The sequence below is a fragment of the Carica papaya genome, chromosome 2 (genome assembly GCF_054855325.1).
Source record: "Carica papaya isolate Zhongbai chromosome 2, ASM5485532v1, whole genome shotgun sequence".
Taxonomy (NCBI): domain Eukaryota; kingdom Viridiplantae; phylum Streptophyta; class Magnoliopsida; order Brassicales; family Caricaceae; genus Carica; species Carica papaya.
In genome coordinates this window covers 16,471,073-16,491,033 of record NC_142310.1, presented here as the reverse complement: position 1 = coordinate 16,491,033, position 19,961 = coordinate 16,471,073, and the positions used below count along the sequence as shown (strand labels likewise).

The following is a 19,961-nucleotide window of genomic DNA, read 5'->3' as shown; positions in this document are numbered from 1 at the left end:
ATATCAAAGTAATGCTTTTTCTTGTCTGTTCTTTCTTTTTTTAAAAAATTGTCTTAATTCTTTTTTACTATTGAGCTTTCTGGAATTTTGTGAAATTTTTACTGAATTGTATGCTAATTGATGTTTGTATGAAAGAACTGTTTCTGCTTCGAAATTCTTGAGAGAACAAATTTAGAACATGGTTTATCCTCTCTTTTAACTAGAAATCTGAAGTATATGGTTTAGTTTGTTTCCACAACCATCAGATTGTTGTCAGCCAAGAAAATGGCGAAACAGGTATTAAATAATATGTAGGATACAAATAATCTAGCAAAATATATTTTAAATTTCAGGAAGCTTTAATCGTTGTGGCCATGTCTTTTACCAATGTTTTTTTTGTTATCAGAAATTGAACATAGAATGCATGTTACTGCATTTCATTAAAAATGAAAAGAACTAGAAAGTCACAATTCTCGTGACAATATTGTTCATTTATGTTCTTCATGTGGGTACTTTTTTCTGAAATAAAAGGAGAACATTATTTACAAGTAACCAAGAGGGTCACAACCAGTTAATTATGAAGGAAATCAGAAAGGATAACCGGACAGAACATCTGTAAGGTCTCATAAATCCTCTCCATCCAAGGTCTGGAACCTATCTATGATTCTAACAAACGGAAGGCCGGAGGCTCTTAATAGATCTTTCTTTATCTTTATGTCTAACTAACCCAAAAAAAGTAGATAATGGAATGTGAGAAATGATGTATTTATTGGCTTTGTCCACCAAGATGCCATCCCATGCCTTTTGAGTTGGAATCCACCCACAAACACACAACTTAGGTTAAGCAAGTTCACAACAAAATCCCATAGTTAGCATCCTTAGGCAACCAAGGGAGAAGATGATTTGCTCTCTCTCAGACATATCAAACATTCATGAATCATGATGCAATCTCTCTTCACTCAGCTCTCTATGATAAGGGTTCTTCCGGCCCGGCTCTTCAAAGGGCGATAAAAGCCACATGAGAGAATCCTTTCTGTCCCAATTGTGCTTCTAGGAAAAATGATCGATGATCTAACTTGGTCTTAAGGGTGGAGTTAGTAGATCTCGCATAGAACAGTCCATTCTCTGAAACCTTCCTTTCTGGCATATTGTCATTAGTCAAATGCACTTTAGAAGAAGCTAACGAGGCCAGAAGAGAGGTCTTCTCCTCCACTTTCCAGTCACTTAAATTGCACCTTTATACTTTTCCTGCTGCAATTTGTTGCATATAGTTCCCTAGAACTGCATCTACCTGTTTATGCATATTTGACTTCTCGACATGAAAGTTATTTTTTCTCACTTCTCCACAACTTCTTTCCCTGTTTTTCTCTCTGTTTATATACTAAAACATTTTAGTTTGTGTTGTAGTATGTGTTAGAGGAACTCAATGTAAGATCTCTTGTCCCATGCAATGATACTTTAAAGTATGCTTCTTTACGTGCAGAGCCTGATTTTAGGTATGTAAATTGCAGTCTTTTTGGAGAATAGCTATCGCTATTCTATTAGTTGTTTCTGCATATATTTGAAGCCATATGATTGTTTTTTGATAGTGTATTGGGTAAACGACTCGGAAAGTCTATGGGAGTTGTTGCCAAGGAAGTAAAAGCTATGTCTCAAGAAGATATCCTAGCATTTGAAAAGGCTGGGGAAGTAACAATTGCTGCAAACTGTTTGAAGCTGACTGATATCAAGGTTTCACTTTGTTCCTGGCTTCATATAACTTCTCTAATTTTATTTATTTAAATAACTTGGACTGCCTATGTTTGGCAGAATTATTTAATACCGAGAAGGGATACTCCTATCATTGCTAGACAGAATTATTTGGAATTATTGGGGTGAGGGAGTGGTTGGAGGGGGCAGTATGTTCGGTTTCAAACGATAAGATTTAACTACTATAATGGGCCAAGACATGATACCCTTTAAGAAAACCAAGACATTAAATATATTAAAAGTAATATATACAGCAAGTGATTTTTCAATTTTGGAATTTTTAGGTTGTTCGGGATTTTAAACGTCCTGATGGGTTGACAGAGAAGGAGATTGATGCGGCTGGAGATGGTAGCAAACATCAGGAATATTTTGGTGTCAAAGGGTTTTATTTTTTTCCGCCAGTTTCTATGATCTTAATGTTTCCTTCTTCCTATGTTTTAGGTGATGTTTTGGTGATTCTGGATTTGCGTGCAGATGATTCATTATTTGAATCTGGTGCTGCCCGTGAGGTAGAGTACAAATTATTATTATATGAAGCACACATAGCTAAAAAGTCGATTTCCACTACAATTTTTAGAAATACAATTTCCATTTTGGGAATATTAACTTGAAAATTTGGAGTTCTCTCTTTCTTCCTGTTAATGGCAATCATTAACTAATTTAACTCTTGGGGTATTGGTGCTTATGTTTTTGATGAGCCATTTGGAAATTTAAAGCTGTTGTTTGCTTAGTTAAATATTGTGTTTGTCTAGTTGTTGAAAACTTAAATAATTTGAAAACATGTACAGTTGTTGAAAATGTAAACAAGTTGGAAAAATGTTTATGAAGATATAAAATGAGTTAGGAAACAATTTTTTTTTACTAATTTTCCAATTATCTTTTAGATTCATAATACCTATACGTATTTTGTGTATAAAAATATGAATTTTTGAAAGTGAAGAATCAACAGTTTCCAATAGCTAAACAATGTCTAAGCATTATGACTACTAGAGGAAAAGTGACATATTGTTGATATGTGAATGCATATGGACTTATTTTTGTTATAGGTTGTCAATCGAATTCAAAAATTACGAAAGAAGGCTGGACTCGAACCTATAGATTTTGTTGAAGTTTATTTTGAATCGATAGATGAAGATAAGTCAATCTCGCAGCAAGTTTTGAACTCTCAGGTAAATTATTCTTGCATGTACAGGATCACCTCCTCATTGTTTTGTTTTGGCCTGTTTTGATGCAGAAGAGCAAGCTCCTTGAATGGAAGTATTATAATATGAAGGGACGTTTATATGATTGTGATATTTAATGCATTATTGAGGATATTTAGTCTTTCAGGAACTATTTAGTATAAGTTTGTAATTTTTATATTTGGTAAGGAAATTTTGTTAGTCTCTTCTTGTATGTTGTAGTCACATTACTTTAAGGCACCCACATGTACATGGATGATTCTAAACAACGGATTAAAGATGTGAGTGTCAGATATAGAACCAAATATATGTGGGTGCCTTTAAGGCACCCACATAAACCTCTTTATATTGTGCTAAATCATGGTGTTTAAAATCGTTACTTCATGTAAAAATGTTGAATATGTGACATCTCAAATGCTAATTAAGACATATGAGTATCAGATATAGAACTAGATTACGAGTTCATGATAAAAATTTATATGCACCGGAGTAAATTAATACAAATCTCTTACAAAATATATGAATTTCAAATGCACATATAACTGAGATCAGAAGTGGTTACAAAATACAAATGTCAAAATACAAAAAGGACCACTTCGATTATTATATTATTGGACGCATCAGAGTGCGAAAAAAATAATGCACTTAAGTTTTGCGGATCCACGAGATCCTCATAGGCTTCAGTGGGTAGGTCAGCTGATGGTCCCTCACTATCTTCTTCATTTGCGGAAGGGTATGAAAAAAGTGAGTTCCATATACTCAGTAAAGAAAACAATATTTAGATAACATCGTAAGTTTTAAATAGTGAATAATTATATCATAAACACTTACCATTAGGTCACGTCAGAGTCCTATCTTATCTTATGAAAATAATTTATTTAGTAAGAAAACATTATGTGATAGTCACAACAATAAAAAACAAACATCATACTTGACGATAGAGAAAATCAAGTAAATCATAAAATGCTCAGTTTACGTGTCATGTTTCGCAAAATCGTTCCGACTTCCATCTCTAAGGGCAGATACAGATTTCCGACTACTCGTGTGGAATGACCAGATCAGATACAAATAACGACAATTTGTTCAGACACATTTCTAGTTTGCCAAATCATGGTACGATTTATGACCATGGCCATACCGACCATAATGGTCCTATATGATATTCTATAGTTACGACAGTACTTAACCAAATATGATCCCTAATAAATATTCGTGTCACCGCTCTCGTCAGAGGGTACGTTGTTATTCATAGGAAGTAGTTCTCTCACGTCTTTGCAAAGCAGATGGAGAAGGAGGAAACAGATACCTCTCAGAGATAAAAATCTAACGAGACACTTGATGCAATATGTATGTCAATACAAATACGTACATACTTCGGACTATTCAGGCTTCATTCTACTTTTCTTTTCTTCATTTTTTTATATTTTTCATATAACCTTACCGGTTTCATATTATTTTATTTACATACAAATCATCAAGTGCTGATAAATCACATGACATGCTTGAAATAAAAAACAATTTAATTTATTAGAACTACGAAATATAAAACATGCAAATCACACAAACAGGTTCATTATTTTAATGAAATACTAAATTCTTTACCAAAACCTCCATAGTTTTTCCAACACCATTCTTCTTCTTATCTCCTTCTCTCTCTAGATCACTCTTGCTCTCTCTTTCTAAATTCTTGGAAGGTGGAAGAATGAAAGTGGTGAGAAAATGGAAGGACCCCTATTTAAAGAAAATAGGAGTTGTCGGATTTGCTTCAAGTGGCGAAATCCAATGAAGAGGGAGAGTGTTGAAAATTGGAAAAATGCTTGATTTGATGCGGCACAAAAAAACGGAGGAGAATTTTCCTCCACCGGCGGCGGCACACCTCAAGCGGTGGCATGCCGCCCAAGGTGGGCGACAACACACTAGCAGAGGCGGCAATGTGCCTCACCCACCCGGTGTGTGCTGCAGGCCTAGCCTGTAGGTCTCGGGCTACCCTGTCGTGTCCAGGAGATAGCCTACGCATGTGGAGGGCCTTTGCCGTGCTAGGGGGCCATGCACAGGCCCCAGGTGTGCAAGCTATCCGTGCAGGCCTACTTCGCGGACGACGCACGCACAGTGCGTGGCACTAGCCCTATCCGTGTGCAAACGGGCCTTCCTGCGTGTGACTGGCGCAGTGCGTGCACGTCCTGTGCCTGTCACGTGCGCACGTGCGCGCACAGTGCGCGGTGCCCGAACGGACAATCCCTCTCCTGCGGGTGTTTTCCTGCAGGATTTTTTCCCCTTTTTTTGTTTTCTTCTGAAAATCGTTTATTTTTAAAAAATAATAGATCAAAACAAAATTAGGTAAAATTAAATGAAATAAAAAATAAAATCGACAAAATTTACGAATTACGATACAAAGCTGCGAAATAAAATTAAATGAGTTCAGTGTGACCTTAAGTCCTGAATAAATAGGGTTTTCCAAATACAAATTTAGCACGGTGGTGAGTGGAGTGTTATATCCCTGCCACCTTACAAAAATTGTCCCCAAATTTGTCTCGAATAGGTCCGGAAACTGTACCCTTATCTCGCTTCCCAACTCCCATCTCGTCTCGTCTGGAGTATGGTGTTGTCACTGCACCTTCACCATGAGAATCGTCTTGTTGCGTAAGATTTTGTCGGTCCATCCACAATCTTCACGGAAAATTTTTCGTAAGTCATATCGGCTTGTACTTGCATTTTATCATGAGGAATGATATAAAAAGAGTCAGGCTTGTACCTTTTGAGTATAGAGATGTGGAAAAGATCATATAGGCCCGCAAAGTCTTGAGGTAGAGTAAGGCGGTACGCCACGGGTTCAATGCTCTACGATTCGAAAAGGTCCTACATAATAAGGGCTTAACTTTCCTCTTTTCCCGAATCGCATTTTTCCCTTGTAGGAGAAAATCTTAAGGGAGACTTGGTCTCTGACGGCGAATTGCAAGAGTCTCTTACGATTATCAGTGTAACTCTTCTGGTGGTTATGGGTGGTAGCCAAGTTTTTACGGATGATCGCGACCTTCTCAATAGTATCCTGGATAAAGTTTGGTCTCAAGTGATGCTGGTTTCTGACTTCACTCCAACAAGAGGGAGAACGCAGGGTTTGCCGTACAGGGCTTCACACGGAGTCATGCCGATACTGGAATAATAACTGTTAGCATAAGCAAATTTACACAGGAAAAAATACTCATACCAGTTATTGCCGAAGTTAAGGATGTAAGCAAGCAACATGTCTTCCAACGTCTGGATAGTACGTTCTGACTAACAATTAGTTTGGGGATGATAAGTGGTGCTGAAGTACAATAGAGATTTAAGAGCTTCTTAAAAGCTGTCCTAAAAGTGGGAAGTAAATCGAGGATCTCGATCAGACACAATGGATTAAGGAACACCATGAAATCGAACAATTTTATCGACATGAAGGCGGGCTAATTTGCTTGTGGAGTCAGTAGTTATGATGGGTAAGAAATGGGCAATTTTGGTTAGTCTGTTAACGATGACTCAAATAGCATTACGACCAGAACAGGTTCTGGGTAGTTCGGTGATAAAATATGTGGTTATATACTTACACTTCCATTCCGGAATCGGGAGGCCCTGTAACAAACTGCATTGTCTCTAGTGCTCTGCTTTAATCATCTGGCAAGTAAGGAATCAGAAGACGTAGTTAACAATGTCATTCTTCATTTCCGGCCACCAGTATTGGCGCTTCAGGTTCCGATACATTTTGGTTCTCCCGATATGGATGGTTAGTTTGGAGGCATGGACAGCCTTGAGAACATCTGTCCTGACAGCGACATGAACCCAAATTCGGTTCCGAAATCTAAACAACTCATCATTTGAAATCCTGAAATTAAGAAATTCGTCAGAAGAGAACTTACTCAGATTCTTGGTGAGTTCTTGGTCTGCGGAGCAAACTTCCCATATCTTCATGAAAAGATCAGACAAGACTCGAATCTGAGCGAGATAGGTACTTTCACCATAGTAGCTGAAGCGGAGTGACTGCATAGCTTCTACTAACTTCCAATTGGAAGCCATGGTTTGGGCCAACATTGCGGACTTATTTCGGCTCAGTGTATCAGCAACTACATTCCTTCTACCAGGGTGGTGGATGATCTTACAGTCATAGTCTTTCTGGAGATCCATCCAGCGTCTCTGTCTCATGTTCAATTCTCTTTACATTTTTGTGGTCAGTGTAATCTCAAAGGTCTTACCAAACAGCTAATGACGCTATATATTCAAGGCAAAGATGATGGCCGCCAATTCTAGGTCGTGAGTAAGATAGTTTCGCTAATGAGGTTTCAACTGTCGGGATCCATAAGCGATCACTCTAACATGCTGCATCAAAAAGTATCCCAAGACAATATGAGATGCATCGTAGTAAATCTGAAATTTTTCAGTGTTATCAGGGAGGATCAACATTGGAACAGAGGTAAGACGACGCTCTAATTCCATAAATCTTTCGCTGCATTCATAATTTCAGACAAATGGTACGTCCTTTCGAGTGAGTCGAGTGAAAGGAGCAACAATCTTAGAGAAGTCGTCGATGAATCGCCGACAGTAACCTGTCAAGCCAAAAAAACTACGTACCTCGGCCATATTAGTGGATGGATTCTAGTTGATCATTGTTTCAACATTGGTTGGATCCACGGAAATATCTTCACTCGAAATTACATGATCGAGGAAGGAAACTCAATCCAACCAGAAGAAGCATTTGTTAAGTTTAGCATAAAGCTGGTTCTGGTGAAGTGTTCCCAACACTTCAGACAAGTGGACCACATGATCCTCTGGGCTCTTGAAGTATACTAAGATGTCATCAATGAATACGATGACATACTGATTTAGTGCATGTTGGAAAACTCTGTTCATGAGGTCCATGAAGACAGTAGGAGCATTAGTTAACCTGAATGGCGTCACCATGAACTCGTACAGATCGTATTTACACTGAAAAATGGTCTTCGGAATATCTTCTTCTTTGACTTTCAGTTAGTAATATCCCAATCTTAGAGAAGATCATGACTCTTTGCAATTGGTCAAAAAGATTGTCGATTCGAGGTAAGGGGTAATTGTTTTTTACTGTTACTCGATTGAGTTCCCTGGAGCCCATGTATAGTCTGAGGGAGCCATTCTTTTTTTTTCATGAATAATACCGGAGCGCCCCAAAGGGAATGAGTAGGTTGAATAAACTTCTAACCAAGCAGCTCAGAAAGCTGGTTTTCTAGTTCCGTGAGCTCAGCACGACTCATGCGATAGGCAGGTTTCGAGGTTGGTTGGGTTCTGGGTAGCAGTTCGATTAAAAATTCTACCTCTTGCGGAGGAGGCAAACCAGGTAGTTCGACGGAAAAAACTTCCGAAAAGTTACAAACAACTGGTATGCCATACACAACAGGATCACCATCCATATTACTGTTTATTCCATTGTTACGAAAGATAAAAAGGAAAAAATAGATTTTATTTCTTTTTCGAGGATCATTAGGTTACAATTTTAATTTCACAATCAATAATTACTTTATACTTTTCTAATTAGTTTATTTCTAGAATCACGTCAAATCCTGAGAAGTCTAATATATTAAGTCTACAAATACTTATATTTTCGAAGATTTTATCTTATAATCTTTATATGCACAGTGAGCTTCTATTAATTTCTTAGAGGGAGTCTCTACCGTTAATATTTCCTTTAAAGGTTTCGGCCTAATATCTAGTTTACAAGTAAATACACAGGAGATAAAAGAATGAGTAGTACCTGTATCGATCAAACCCTTGACAAAAGCATCATGAATAGAAAGCATACCCTGTATAAGGACGGGAGTGGGGAGAGGACCGAGTTCATCTATGTAGTACACACGACCCTAGGCCACAGGTACGACCGAAAGACTGACCATGTCTTTCGGTTGTTGAGAGTAGTTCTTTATAAGGTGCTGGGCGCTACCGCACTGATAGCAGGTGTGATTGATACGTCGACAGAGTAGGTCACCATGTGAGCGACCACAATGCTGACATGGCTGGGAAGGTCGGACAGACTGTCCAGTAGCTGGAGGTAGGGCAGGGGGAAGGGTAACTTGGGTTTGTTTATCGGGGTGGCTACTTACTGGGTCAGATAATCTTCTTCTGGGTTGTTGGGGTTGTGATTGTTGGTTACGAACTCAGGCAATGTGTTGGTGTCTGACCGAGATGAGGTCTTTGGCCAACTGAGCATGTTCTAATACCTCTGCATACGAGCTGAGTTTCAACATCGCAACCTTGTCATAGATATCGGCATGAAAGTATTTCAGAAATTTCTTAACTTTACAACTTTCGGGGGTGACCATTAGATGGGAAAACCTAAACAGTTGGACAAATCGGGCTTCATACTAGGCAACCGTCAGATTTTTTTGGCGGAGGTCCTGAAATTCCTCTTTCTTCTTTTCTTGGACATAGTTGGAAAAAAATTATCAAAAAATGCATTCATGAAAACTTCGCAAGTGGTAGGGGTAGGCAAGACTTCCTTCTTAAGGCTGGTTAGGGAACTTTTTGTTCATCAGTTAAATGTAAGACAGAGAAAAGTTTCTATATTTGCAGGATCCAGGCTTCGGCTACTAAAGGGTCAGGGCCAACTTCAAAGTGTGGCGGATTAAGTTTTCTAAACTTCGCTATGTTATGAGAGATGGACCTCTTAGTTGTTCGGTACTTCAGGGCAGGGTATTGCTAAGGGTTGGCTTGATTCTATCATTGCTGCGCTCAATCCTTGGATAGCTTAGAAGAGTTCGGTAAACTCGGTCCTGATTGGATGGTTCTGGGTCTTGGGTCTTTCAGTACATTCTACGGAAGGTTTTCCTCACATCATTTCTACAAAAGAAAGGAAGACACGAGTTGGTGGTCTAATTTGGAAAAAAAAATTTATTTTCCTAGATATTCTAAGGGTATTTATACCTACAGCCTCAATTGTAAGAGATTTGGTCCGCGTAACTGCTCTGATATCATCTGTGACATCTCAAATGCTAATTAAGACATGTGGGTGTCAGATACAAAAATAAATTACTAGTACATGATAAAAATTTATATACAGTGGAGTAAATTAATACAAATCCCTTACAATATATGAGTTTCAAATACACATATAACTGAGATCAGAAATGACTACAAAATACAAATGTCAAGATACAAAAAGGATCATTTCAATCATTATGTTATTGGACTCATTAGAGTGCAGAAACAATCATGCACTTAAGTTTTGCAGATCCACGAGATCTTCATAGACTTCAATGGGTAAATCAGTTGACGGTCCCTCACTATCTTCCTCATCTGAAGGGAGGGTATGGAAAGAGTGAGTTCCATATGCTTAGTAAGGAAAATAGTATTTAAATAATATCGTAAGATTTAAAAGGTGAATAATTATATCATAAACACTTACTATTATTAAGTCACATTAGAGTCCTATCATATTTTATGAAAATAATTTATTTATTAAAGAAACATTATGTGATAGTCACAATGATAAAAAACAAGCATTATACTTGACGGTAGAGAAAACAAGTAAATCATGAAATGTTCAAATTTTCGTGTCGTGCTTTGCGAAATCGTTTCGACTTTCATCTTTGAGGGTAGATACAGATTTTCGACTACCTGTGTGCAATAATAAGATCAGATACAGATAACGACAATTTGTTCAGGCACATTTCCAGCTTGCCAAACTATAGTGCGATCTATGACCACGGCTATACTGACCATAGTGGTCATATCAGATATTATATAGTCATGACAGTACTTAGCCAAAAGTGACCTCTAACAGATATTCACATCACCGCTCTTGTCAGAGGGTACGTTGTCATCCACAGGAAACGGTTTTCTCACGTTTTTACAGACCAGATGGAGGGGGAAACAGATACCCCTCAGAGATAGAATCTAACGACATACTTAATGCAATATGCATGTCAATACATATACGTACATATTTCGGACAATTCAGACTTCATTTCACTTTTCTTTTCTTTCTTATTTTTCATTTTTTATATTTTCCAGATAACGTTACGGGTTTCATATTATCTTATTTATATGCAAATCATCAAGTGCCTATAAATCACATAACATGTTTAAAATCAAGAACAATTCATTTTATTAGAATTACTAAACATAGAATATGCAAATCACACAAAATCACGGATTCATTATTTTAGTTTTTTAGAAATACTCCTTAACATGTTTAAAGAAATAATAAATTACTTACCGAAACTTTGATAGTTTTTCCTACGCCGTTCTTCTTGTCCTGCTTTCCTTCTCTCTCTAGATTACTCTTTCTCTCTCTAAACTCTTGGAAAGTGGAAGAATGGAAGCGGTGAGAAAATGGGAGGAAGGGTCCCTATTTATAAAAAATGGGGACCGTCAGATTTGCGCCAAGTGACGAAATCCGGTGAAGAGAGAGAGTGTTAAAAATGGGAAAGATGCTTGATTTGACGCGGTGCAAAAAAACAGAGGAAAATTTTCCTCCACTGGCAGCGACACACAGCCCGAGGCGGCAGTGTGCCTCACCTACCCAGCGCGCAATGCAAGCCTAGCCTGTAGGCGTTGGGCTACCCTGCTGCGCGCAGGAGCTAGCCTGTGCCCGCGCACGGTCTACGGCGTGCTGGGGCCCCGCACGCAAGCCTATCTGCGCACGCCTACTGCGCGGATGGTGCACGCACAGTGTGCGGCGCCAGCCCTACCCACGCGTAACGTGACGTGCGCGGACCGGCCTACATGGGCACGAGAAGACACGTGCGCAGGTCTGGCACTGCGCCTCGCGCAGATGGATGTGTACACTGTGCGCTTGTGTGCGCGCGCACAACGCCCACGCGGGCAATCCCTCTCTCGCTGGTGTTTTCCCGCGAAATTTTTTTCCCTTTTTCTGTTTTCTCTGGAAAATCATTTATTTTTTAAAAAGCAATAATGAAATAATAAACCAAAATAAAATTAGGTAATATTAAATAAAATCATAAGTAAAATAAAATAATAAAATCGGTTACGAAGTACAATTTAAAGATGCGAAATAAAATTAATTAAGTTCAGTGTGGATTTAAGCTATGAATAAATAAGATTTTCAAAATACAAATTTAGCACGGTGGTGAGTGGGGTGTTATAGAATATCTCGTGTGATGGCGCATAGTCATGATAATATTTTATTTATTATTGGAGTATTTTCAATTTATTATTTAAGATTCTTATCGCCGTTAGGAATTTATTTTTTCTAGTAGTATTATTTTCTATTTGTATTAGGATTAGTATTTTTAATTATGTTAGATTACTTTTTTTTGTTAATTTTAATTAAGAAAAGATTCTTAGAAATATCTTAATTTCACTTATTGATTATTAAGTTAGTCAATAATATTTTGAGAATTTCTCGTTTTTCTAGTTGTGTGATATAATCAAACCCTTAAGTGTGATGTTTAAGACTTTTCAGATGTGATGTTTAAGAATTTTAGGTGTGATGTGTAAGTTTTGTTTATCTCCAAATCCCTAATTGGATAAAATTAACCATATTTATCCTACATCAATTTGGTATCAAAACTAAAAATATCCTACATCCAGATTCTCAAAGCTCTACGCAAACAGTCTCAAACCCATTTGAAGAAAAAAAAGATTCAAATACCCTAAAATAACCGCCAACATCGTTTACCAACCACCTGCTGGAGGTGGTTGACACTGCAACCGCCAGCTTCAGAAAGGCCCGACTGACTAACTCTCGTCGCCTCGCCTCGAAACTCCACTGGAAACTGCCACACTCACTGGTGAAAGCTCCCGCTGTTATTGCCTCTCCCGAATCTGCACTTTTGCTCCGTTGCGTTGTACACCAGCCTCAAATCTGAGTTCAGCACCTCAAGTGAGCCCCCTGTCAAACAGTTGCCACCGTCCAGTTGAGTTACCGGCTAGCCGCAAGTAAGTCTTGTCCATTCTATTGTGTTTTGGCTTCTGCAATTGTTTCCTAACCCAATTAGACTTTTTTAAGACACATTTAGCATCAGCAATTATGACTGACACTGAATTAAATGCTAAATTTGAGATACTTGACGCGGTAATTGACTACATATAGAAGTTTGAAAACTTAAAAATTCGGAGTCAATTAGTCGAAGATGATAGTCACACAACATCTCCATTCGAGACATGACTAGGAGTTGGTATTAAAGGTGAGTTAATTTGATAACTTCTTCCAAGTATAGCACAAACTTATCATGCTGCCTTGAACATAGAAGATTACTTGAAATATCCAACTTCAAGGAAATTTGAAACCCCTAAGATGAACTCTGGAACAAATTATGATATGTTTACAGGTTCTGCACAAGAATGACAACTCGAGAAAAACTAGTTTCTAGTACAAGATCCAAAGAAATAGTTTGCTTCAGGTGTGGGAGATCAGACCATATAGGTTATGAATGCCCTAAGAAAAAAAAAACCGTTGCATATTGGAATGGAGGAAGATGAAGAAGAAGATAATACAACAGATAGGAATGAAGATGTTTCCCTTGACAATGATGATTTAGTTGATGACGACTGTCAAGTGGACACTTCCCTTGTGTCTCTCTTGCAACATCTAAAGTTGAGGAAGAAGATTGACGTTGTAATACTATATTCCAAAACCTTGTAATTTGTGGACCAAAAGTAAAAAAGCTTGTCATGAACGGGAGGAGTTGCATGAATATAATGTTGGCTTCATCTATAGAGCATCTCAAGCTTCCTACAAAACCACATTTACAACCATACAAGGTAGCATGGATTGATGACATAACAATTCCAATAACTCAACAACGTCTTGTCTCTTCCCCATGCAAGTAACCGTGTCTTGTATAAAGATGCTGTCTTATGTGATGTGTTCCTATGCAAGTAACTCATGTGCTCCTTGGTTGCGGTTATAGATCTCAATGTACACCATAATGGAGGGGAAAACACATTTTCCTTTTCCATGGGAAAAAGAGACATTTTCTTGGAATCCGTGAGCACAAAAGTATTAAAAATATCAAAGTCAAGATGACTGCAAAATTTGCAACCATGGATCAAAAGAAACAACTCCATTTTTTGTTAAAAAGCAGTTTGAAGCAGCAATCAGGGAATTGAACATTGTTTATACTATAGTGAATCGGGAGGTAAAGGAGCCAGTAACTTATTTAACAGAAACAACATCACCAGAAGTTAGTAGGCTATTGTTTGAATTTTTTGATATCATTCCACTAGACTTGCGGAATAGACTTCCTCCATTTTGCAGCGTTTAACATGCAATTGACTTACTTCTAGGACTCAATTGCCTAACTTGCTAGCATTCTGTAGGAATCAAGCAAACATGCTGAGCTTAAACGAAAAGTTGATGAATTACTGTCTAAAGGGCTCATACGAGAAAATTTAAAGCCCATGTGCTGTGCCAACATTGCTCACACCCAAGAAAGATGGGACCTAGAGGATATCCATTGATAGTTGCCTAATCGACAAGATTATGATCAAGTATAGGTTTCCGATACCTTGTTAAGATGACATGCTAGGCATACTTTCCCAAGATAGATTTGAAGAGCATATATCAGCAAATCTGTATAATGCTAGGAGGTAAATGGAAAACAGCATTCAAAACAAAAGATGGCTTGTATGAGTGGTTAGATATGCTATTTGGAGTGTCTAATGCTCCAAATACCTTCATGCACTTCATAAATCAAGTTTTTTAAGTTTTTAAGAGAATATTTCTTATTGTCTATTTTGATGATATTCTTATCTTCAGTAAGCCTAAGGAGGAGCACATCTTTTATTTATAACAGGTTATGATAGTGCTTCACCAAGAAAAACTATATACTAACTTGAAAAATGCACATTCATGACAACTAGTGTTGGGTTCTTGGGAACTGTCTCTTCCAAAGGAGTAAAAGTTGATCCATAAAAGGTTAAAATTATCCAAGAATAACCAACTCCCAAGACCTTAATGAAGTGCGAAGATTCCACAGGTTGGATCCTTTTAGAGAAGGTTTATTGAAGGCTTTAGCACTACAATAACATTTATTACAAGCTGGATGAAGAATGGAAAATTTGTTTAGATTGAAACAGTGTCTAGAGCTTTTGAGATCATCAAGAAGATATTGATAGAGGCACCAATGTTACATCTACACTTCTCCAAGGTATTTAAAGTGGCCTGTGATGCGTCTCAGGTAGGTATCAATGGCATACTTAGTCAAGAAGGACATCCAATAGCCTACTTTAGTGAGAAGCTTAATGAAGCAATACAGAGGTATACCACATGTGATAAAAGATATTATGCTATCATCCAAGCACTTCAACATTGGTGTTGTTATTTACTCCTAAAAAAGTTTGTCCTTTACGTGGACCATGAGACTCTTAAATATATTAACTCTTAGAGGAATTAGCCATCATCATGCAAGATGGGTAGCTTTACTGCAAGAGTACAGTTTTGTAGTCAAACATAGGCATGGGGTAGAGAATAAGGTCGCTGATACTTACCTCATGGCTGTCGAAGTTGTGGGATTTAAATTGGTTAAAACAAGTTATCTATCCTGCAAGGATTCAGCATAATTTATCAAAAGTTAGTTGGCAGGAAATGTGATCCTAATTTTTTATTGCATGATGGCTACCTAAAGGAACCCATCTTTATGTACTAAACACATCTCTCTGAGTAGAAGCAGTATTGAAATTACATTCAGGAGGTATGGCTAGTCATTTTGAAAGAGATAAAACAATTGCTATGGTGGAAGATCGATCTTATTGGCCAAGTATAAAAAGAGATGGAGGGTGAATAGTTGCTAAATGTCGTGTTTGTCAAATCTACATAGGAAAGAAGCATAATACTGGTACATACATACAATTGCCTGTACCGCATGAGCCATGGACAGATATAACCATGAACTTTTGTACTTGGTTTGCCAAAAACAAGTAGAAGCCATGATTCAATATTTGTGGTAGTAGATCGATTTAGTAAAGTAACTCATTTTATACCGTATGCAAAGACCCTTCATGCTTTTTATACGGCCAAACTGTTCTTCAAAGAAGTAGTTTGCTTACATGGGCTACCCCTATCCAATGTTTCTGATCATGATAGGAGATTTTTAAGTTACTTTTGGCGTATCTTGTGGAAGATGTTGCACTCAATTCAAGTATTCTACACTTTTTCATCCACAAACTGATGACAAACTTAAGTTATCAACAGGAGCTTGGGAAACCTCCTTCAATATTGTCTGCACGATAAAGTTACCAATTGGGATCTTGTTCTTCCCATTGCTAAATTTCTTCCGATAGTTCAGTGAATCTAAGCACATGAATCAATCTTTTTGAATGCGTTATGGGCATATAACCAAGCAAACCTATTGATTTGGTTCCTTTGCCACTAGAAGCTTGTCCTACAATTGAGGCAGAAGACTTTGCTAAACATATAAATTGCATGCATGCAGAGGTTAGATGACAAATTGCTTTAAGTAACAAAGGATATGAAGCTTTTGCTGATTTAAAAAGAAGACTTGCTGACTTTAATGAGGGAGATATGGTTATGGTATGCTTCAAATCAAGAAGGTTTCCTAAAGGTGTCTACAAGAAACTTCATTCAAAAACATTGGACCTTATAAAATTCCCAAAACTAACTCAAATGCTTATGTTATCGATTTTCCAGAAGATTTGAGTATAAGTAAGATCTTCAATGTTGAAGATCAGACTTCATATCAAGGAGGTAACTTTACAGTTTTTCGTGATAGTGTTCCTATTCACTTGCAAGACACTATAAATATCAAGGACGTAATTGAAGATGAGTATAAATAAGGTCTTCAATGTTGAAGATCGAACTTCCTATGAAGGAGGTAACCCTACAGTTTTTCATGATAGTATTCTTATTTGCTTGCTAGACGCTACAAATATCAAGGACAAGATTGAATATATTATTGATTGTCAAAAGGTAGCAATAAGGAATGGTGGTCATCACATGTTTCTTGTAAAATGTGAAAGGACATCCTCAGATTAGTTGCACTTGTACAACAGAAGCTGATCTCAAGAGGTTAAACTCTGTCATGCATACCACATTCTCTGATTTCAACTGATGGACCCAAGTTTTTCCCCCCATGGGGCAAATTGATGGTGCATACCCATGATAGATTTTATTGATTGTTGGAGTATTTTCAGTTTCTTATCTAAGAGTCATATGAGAGCTTATTTTTTTTATTTATTATTTTCTATTTGTATTAAAATTAGTATTCTTAATTCTATTAAATTACTATTTCTTAGTTTAATTCTAGTTAGATAAAGATGATTATAAATAGCTCGTAATTTCATTTATTGATCTATCAGTTATTTAATAATATTTTTCTTTGAAAAAAATATTTTGAGAATTCCATATTTTTTTGTTTGTGTGATGCAATCAAACTCTTAAATCTGATGCTTAAAACTTCTTAGGTATAATGTTTAAGAACTTTAGCTGTGATGTTTAGGTTTTTTTCCCCCAAATTCTTAATTGGACAAACCAACCCTATTTGTCCTGCATCACTGTGCCCTTTTGATTGAGCCAAGGTTGACTCAGGTTATTTTGGTTTTGGCTACTTTTTTCAATGCTGAATGTGAACATTGGCTCAAATCATCTTTAATATAGGGATTATAGGTGGTCAGGATGTTTTTTAGATTGATAATATCCTTCCATTGTTTTAATCGAATTTGCAGAAACACTTTCCTTTTTACATTAATTTCCAACTGCATTAGGACTCTTTATGGCTTTAGCCATGGGCATGTAGACGTACTGACAAAATTGTATGTATCCTTGTTTATGTGGATGTTCAAGTAGTGTATATCATTTGCATCCTTTGTGTGGTTCTTATCAGAGCAAGCGTTATTTCCTGTGTGGAAGTTGTTAAAACAGTCTTCATAAATTATGTAGTCTTTTAACAACTTCAAAAGATGTAGGTTAATACGTCAAAGCATCTATTGGTTGGCATTCACTAGTTGCTGGCATCCTGCCTTTTTTTAAGCATCATTGCTGAATTATGCTCGATATGTGCAGGAGCACTACATCAGAGATGCAATTGGTTCTCCACTGCTTCCTTCTTCATTGATGCCACAGCATGCAGTAAGTATCATATAAGGCCTTCAAGATTTGGCCGTTCCTTTCTCTCAAAAACTTCGATAGAGCTCTTCTTTGACAATTGTTGTTATGGTTTATGATTGAGAAAGATGCTTTTTTGGTACAAGGTCATCTTGGTCCAGTATGGTGTCATGGACAAGGGTTCTCCAGGGATGAGGGAGTAGGGATCTGGGAAAAAGTGGATATCTTTCTAGAATGTCTGCATCATTGAAAAATCTGAATGATTGGAAGGTGTTTGTTTTGAGAATGAGATGAGGGGGCAATATAGAAGGATGGACTGACCAACAAAGTTAATATGATGCCTAATTTCCCTTAAAAGCAGATCTGAGGAAGAAGTCTAGAAATGTCTTTTTTGCTTGGGGAGCTGCTTGGAGGCTTTAAGGAATTCAATTCTTATGCATATTAAGACTAACATGAATGTTAGAACCAGGAATTAACTAGGAATTGAATGAGGATTGAACCTTCACAACATCAAAGAATCCCATGAGGATGAATGCATGTTTTTTTTTTTTTCTGCACTACAGCAATATAGTCTTCTGGGACCAGCTACTCTGCAATTGAGATATATGCTACCTGATGGACTTCTTCTTGTAAATAGAACAGTTAAAGTTTACTTGTCAAAGAATAAAGTGCATTGAAATTGCTTTGACTTTCTTCACTTCCTGTTGCTTCAAAAAATCAATGAATTTCCTGTGTAGGTCATCATTTGTGAAGAGTGTTTTCATGCTGTATCAAAGTTGACTTTTAAAATCTATTTGGTAAGGCCATCTTTGATGTTTGAATTAGAGACTATTGCTGCATTATATTCAGGTAGGTTGCCTTCTCTTATGAGAAAACTGTGCTTAAGGTCTTTCTCTCTGTCTCTGTCTTTCTCTCTCTCTCTCTCTCTCTCGCTGAAAGATATGGGTGGTTGCAGGAAATGAAAAATTTGCACAAGGTTTGCAGACCTACTTGCTATCAAGGGATTATTCTAATTTGAAATCTGAGTTTCAACTTGGAAATGGAAAGGTTTGTGCCACTTTCAAATCCCCCCAGCCTCTCCCTTGTTCCTTTTTTTTATAATTATTTTTAAAATTTCTCCTCTAATGGCTTCTAACCATCAGAATATGCCGCATCTGGCTAACGGTTCTTGCTATCCTCTTCATTTTTGCTTTGGTAGATAAAGGTAGATTGCATTGAAAACCAGCCTGAGGTGGATGTGTCTCTTGGACAACATTTATTCTTAACAGCTGGTGATTTATTTTTGAGGAAAAAGACCGGATGATTCATTGGGTTTATGTTTCTCTCTTATTTGTAACCGCCTTCATAATTAATTTATCAGAGTACCACACAAAATGTCAATTCAATTTTTGATACATTGGGATACGTTTGATAACAAATCTGTGTTACATGTGGGTTATAATTTTAGAAATTAATTAGAGTATATATTTTATAATTAATTAAAAATTAAATTTTATTTATATTTAAACAATTTAGATAAATAATTATTATATAAATATAATTATTTTTAAATATTCAAAATGGTTTTTATAGTAATTTTTTGCACTTTTAATTTTTTATTTTTAAAAAATATTACTATTAATCCGTGTCTGTTATTATCACTAATAGTGTTATTGGATTTATCACATGGTATTAGATACGTAATTGTTTTCACTTGGGTTAACTTTTTAAGTGTCGATGTCATGGGATATCTAGATGTTTTTTTCAAATTGGTTGCTCGTCTGAAGAAGAAAAGTTGTATTAATTAAAGGATAATTTGGTTCCCACACCATTTTGTAAACTACTTCAAAATTTGGAAGTGAAATGGAGATCTCGGTCTATCATGATTGGGACTGAAATTTTATGTAATCTCACAATTTGTTTGATACATACCTTAGCTAATTTATCCGGTGGATCACTTAGGAAATGGGAAGATTTTGTTAGTTTGTCAATGGTCACCCATATGACATAATGATAGGATTTTGTCTTAGATAGATCTATCTTTAAAATCCATG

The 19,961-nt window shown here is 36.9% G+C and overlaps 1 protein-coding gene across 3 annotated transcripts in view; it reads left to right on the top strand.

Moving 5' to 3' along the window:
• LOC110817255 (tRNA synthetase class I (I, L, M and V) family protein) overlaps positions 1–19,427 on the top strand; it is a 55,872-nt gene extending 36,445 nt beyond the window's left edge. Inside the window, exons 19-27 of one of the 3 annotated variants that reach the window (XM_088213419.1) lie at positions 1,387–1,475; positions 1,569–1,710; positions 2,013–2,076; positions 2,170–2,237; positions 2,775–2,897; positions 17,887–17,952; positions 18,666–18,777; positions 18,884–18,975; positions 19,127–19,427. In XM_088213419.1, coding sequence (XP_088069545.1) covers positions 1,387–1,475; positions 1,569–1,710; positions 2,013–2,076; positions 2,170–2,237; positions 2,775–2,897; positions 17,887–17,952; positions 18,666–18,777; positions 18,884–18,975; positions 19,127–19,231 — 861 coding nt within the window. In that variant the 3' untranslated portion in view covers positions 19,232–19,427. Of the gene's footprint in view, positions 1–1,386; positions 1,476–1,568; positions 1,711–2,012; positions 2,077–2,169; positions 2,238–2,774; positions 2,898–17,886; positions 17,953–18,074; positions 18,545–18,665; positions 18,778–18,883; positions 18,976–19,126 lie in introns of those variants that run through there. The other 2 variants (XM_088213420.1, XR_015817046.1) reach the window with 2 other exon arrangements.
• Positions 19,428–19,961: the final 534 nt, after the last annotated feature.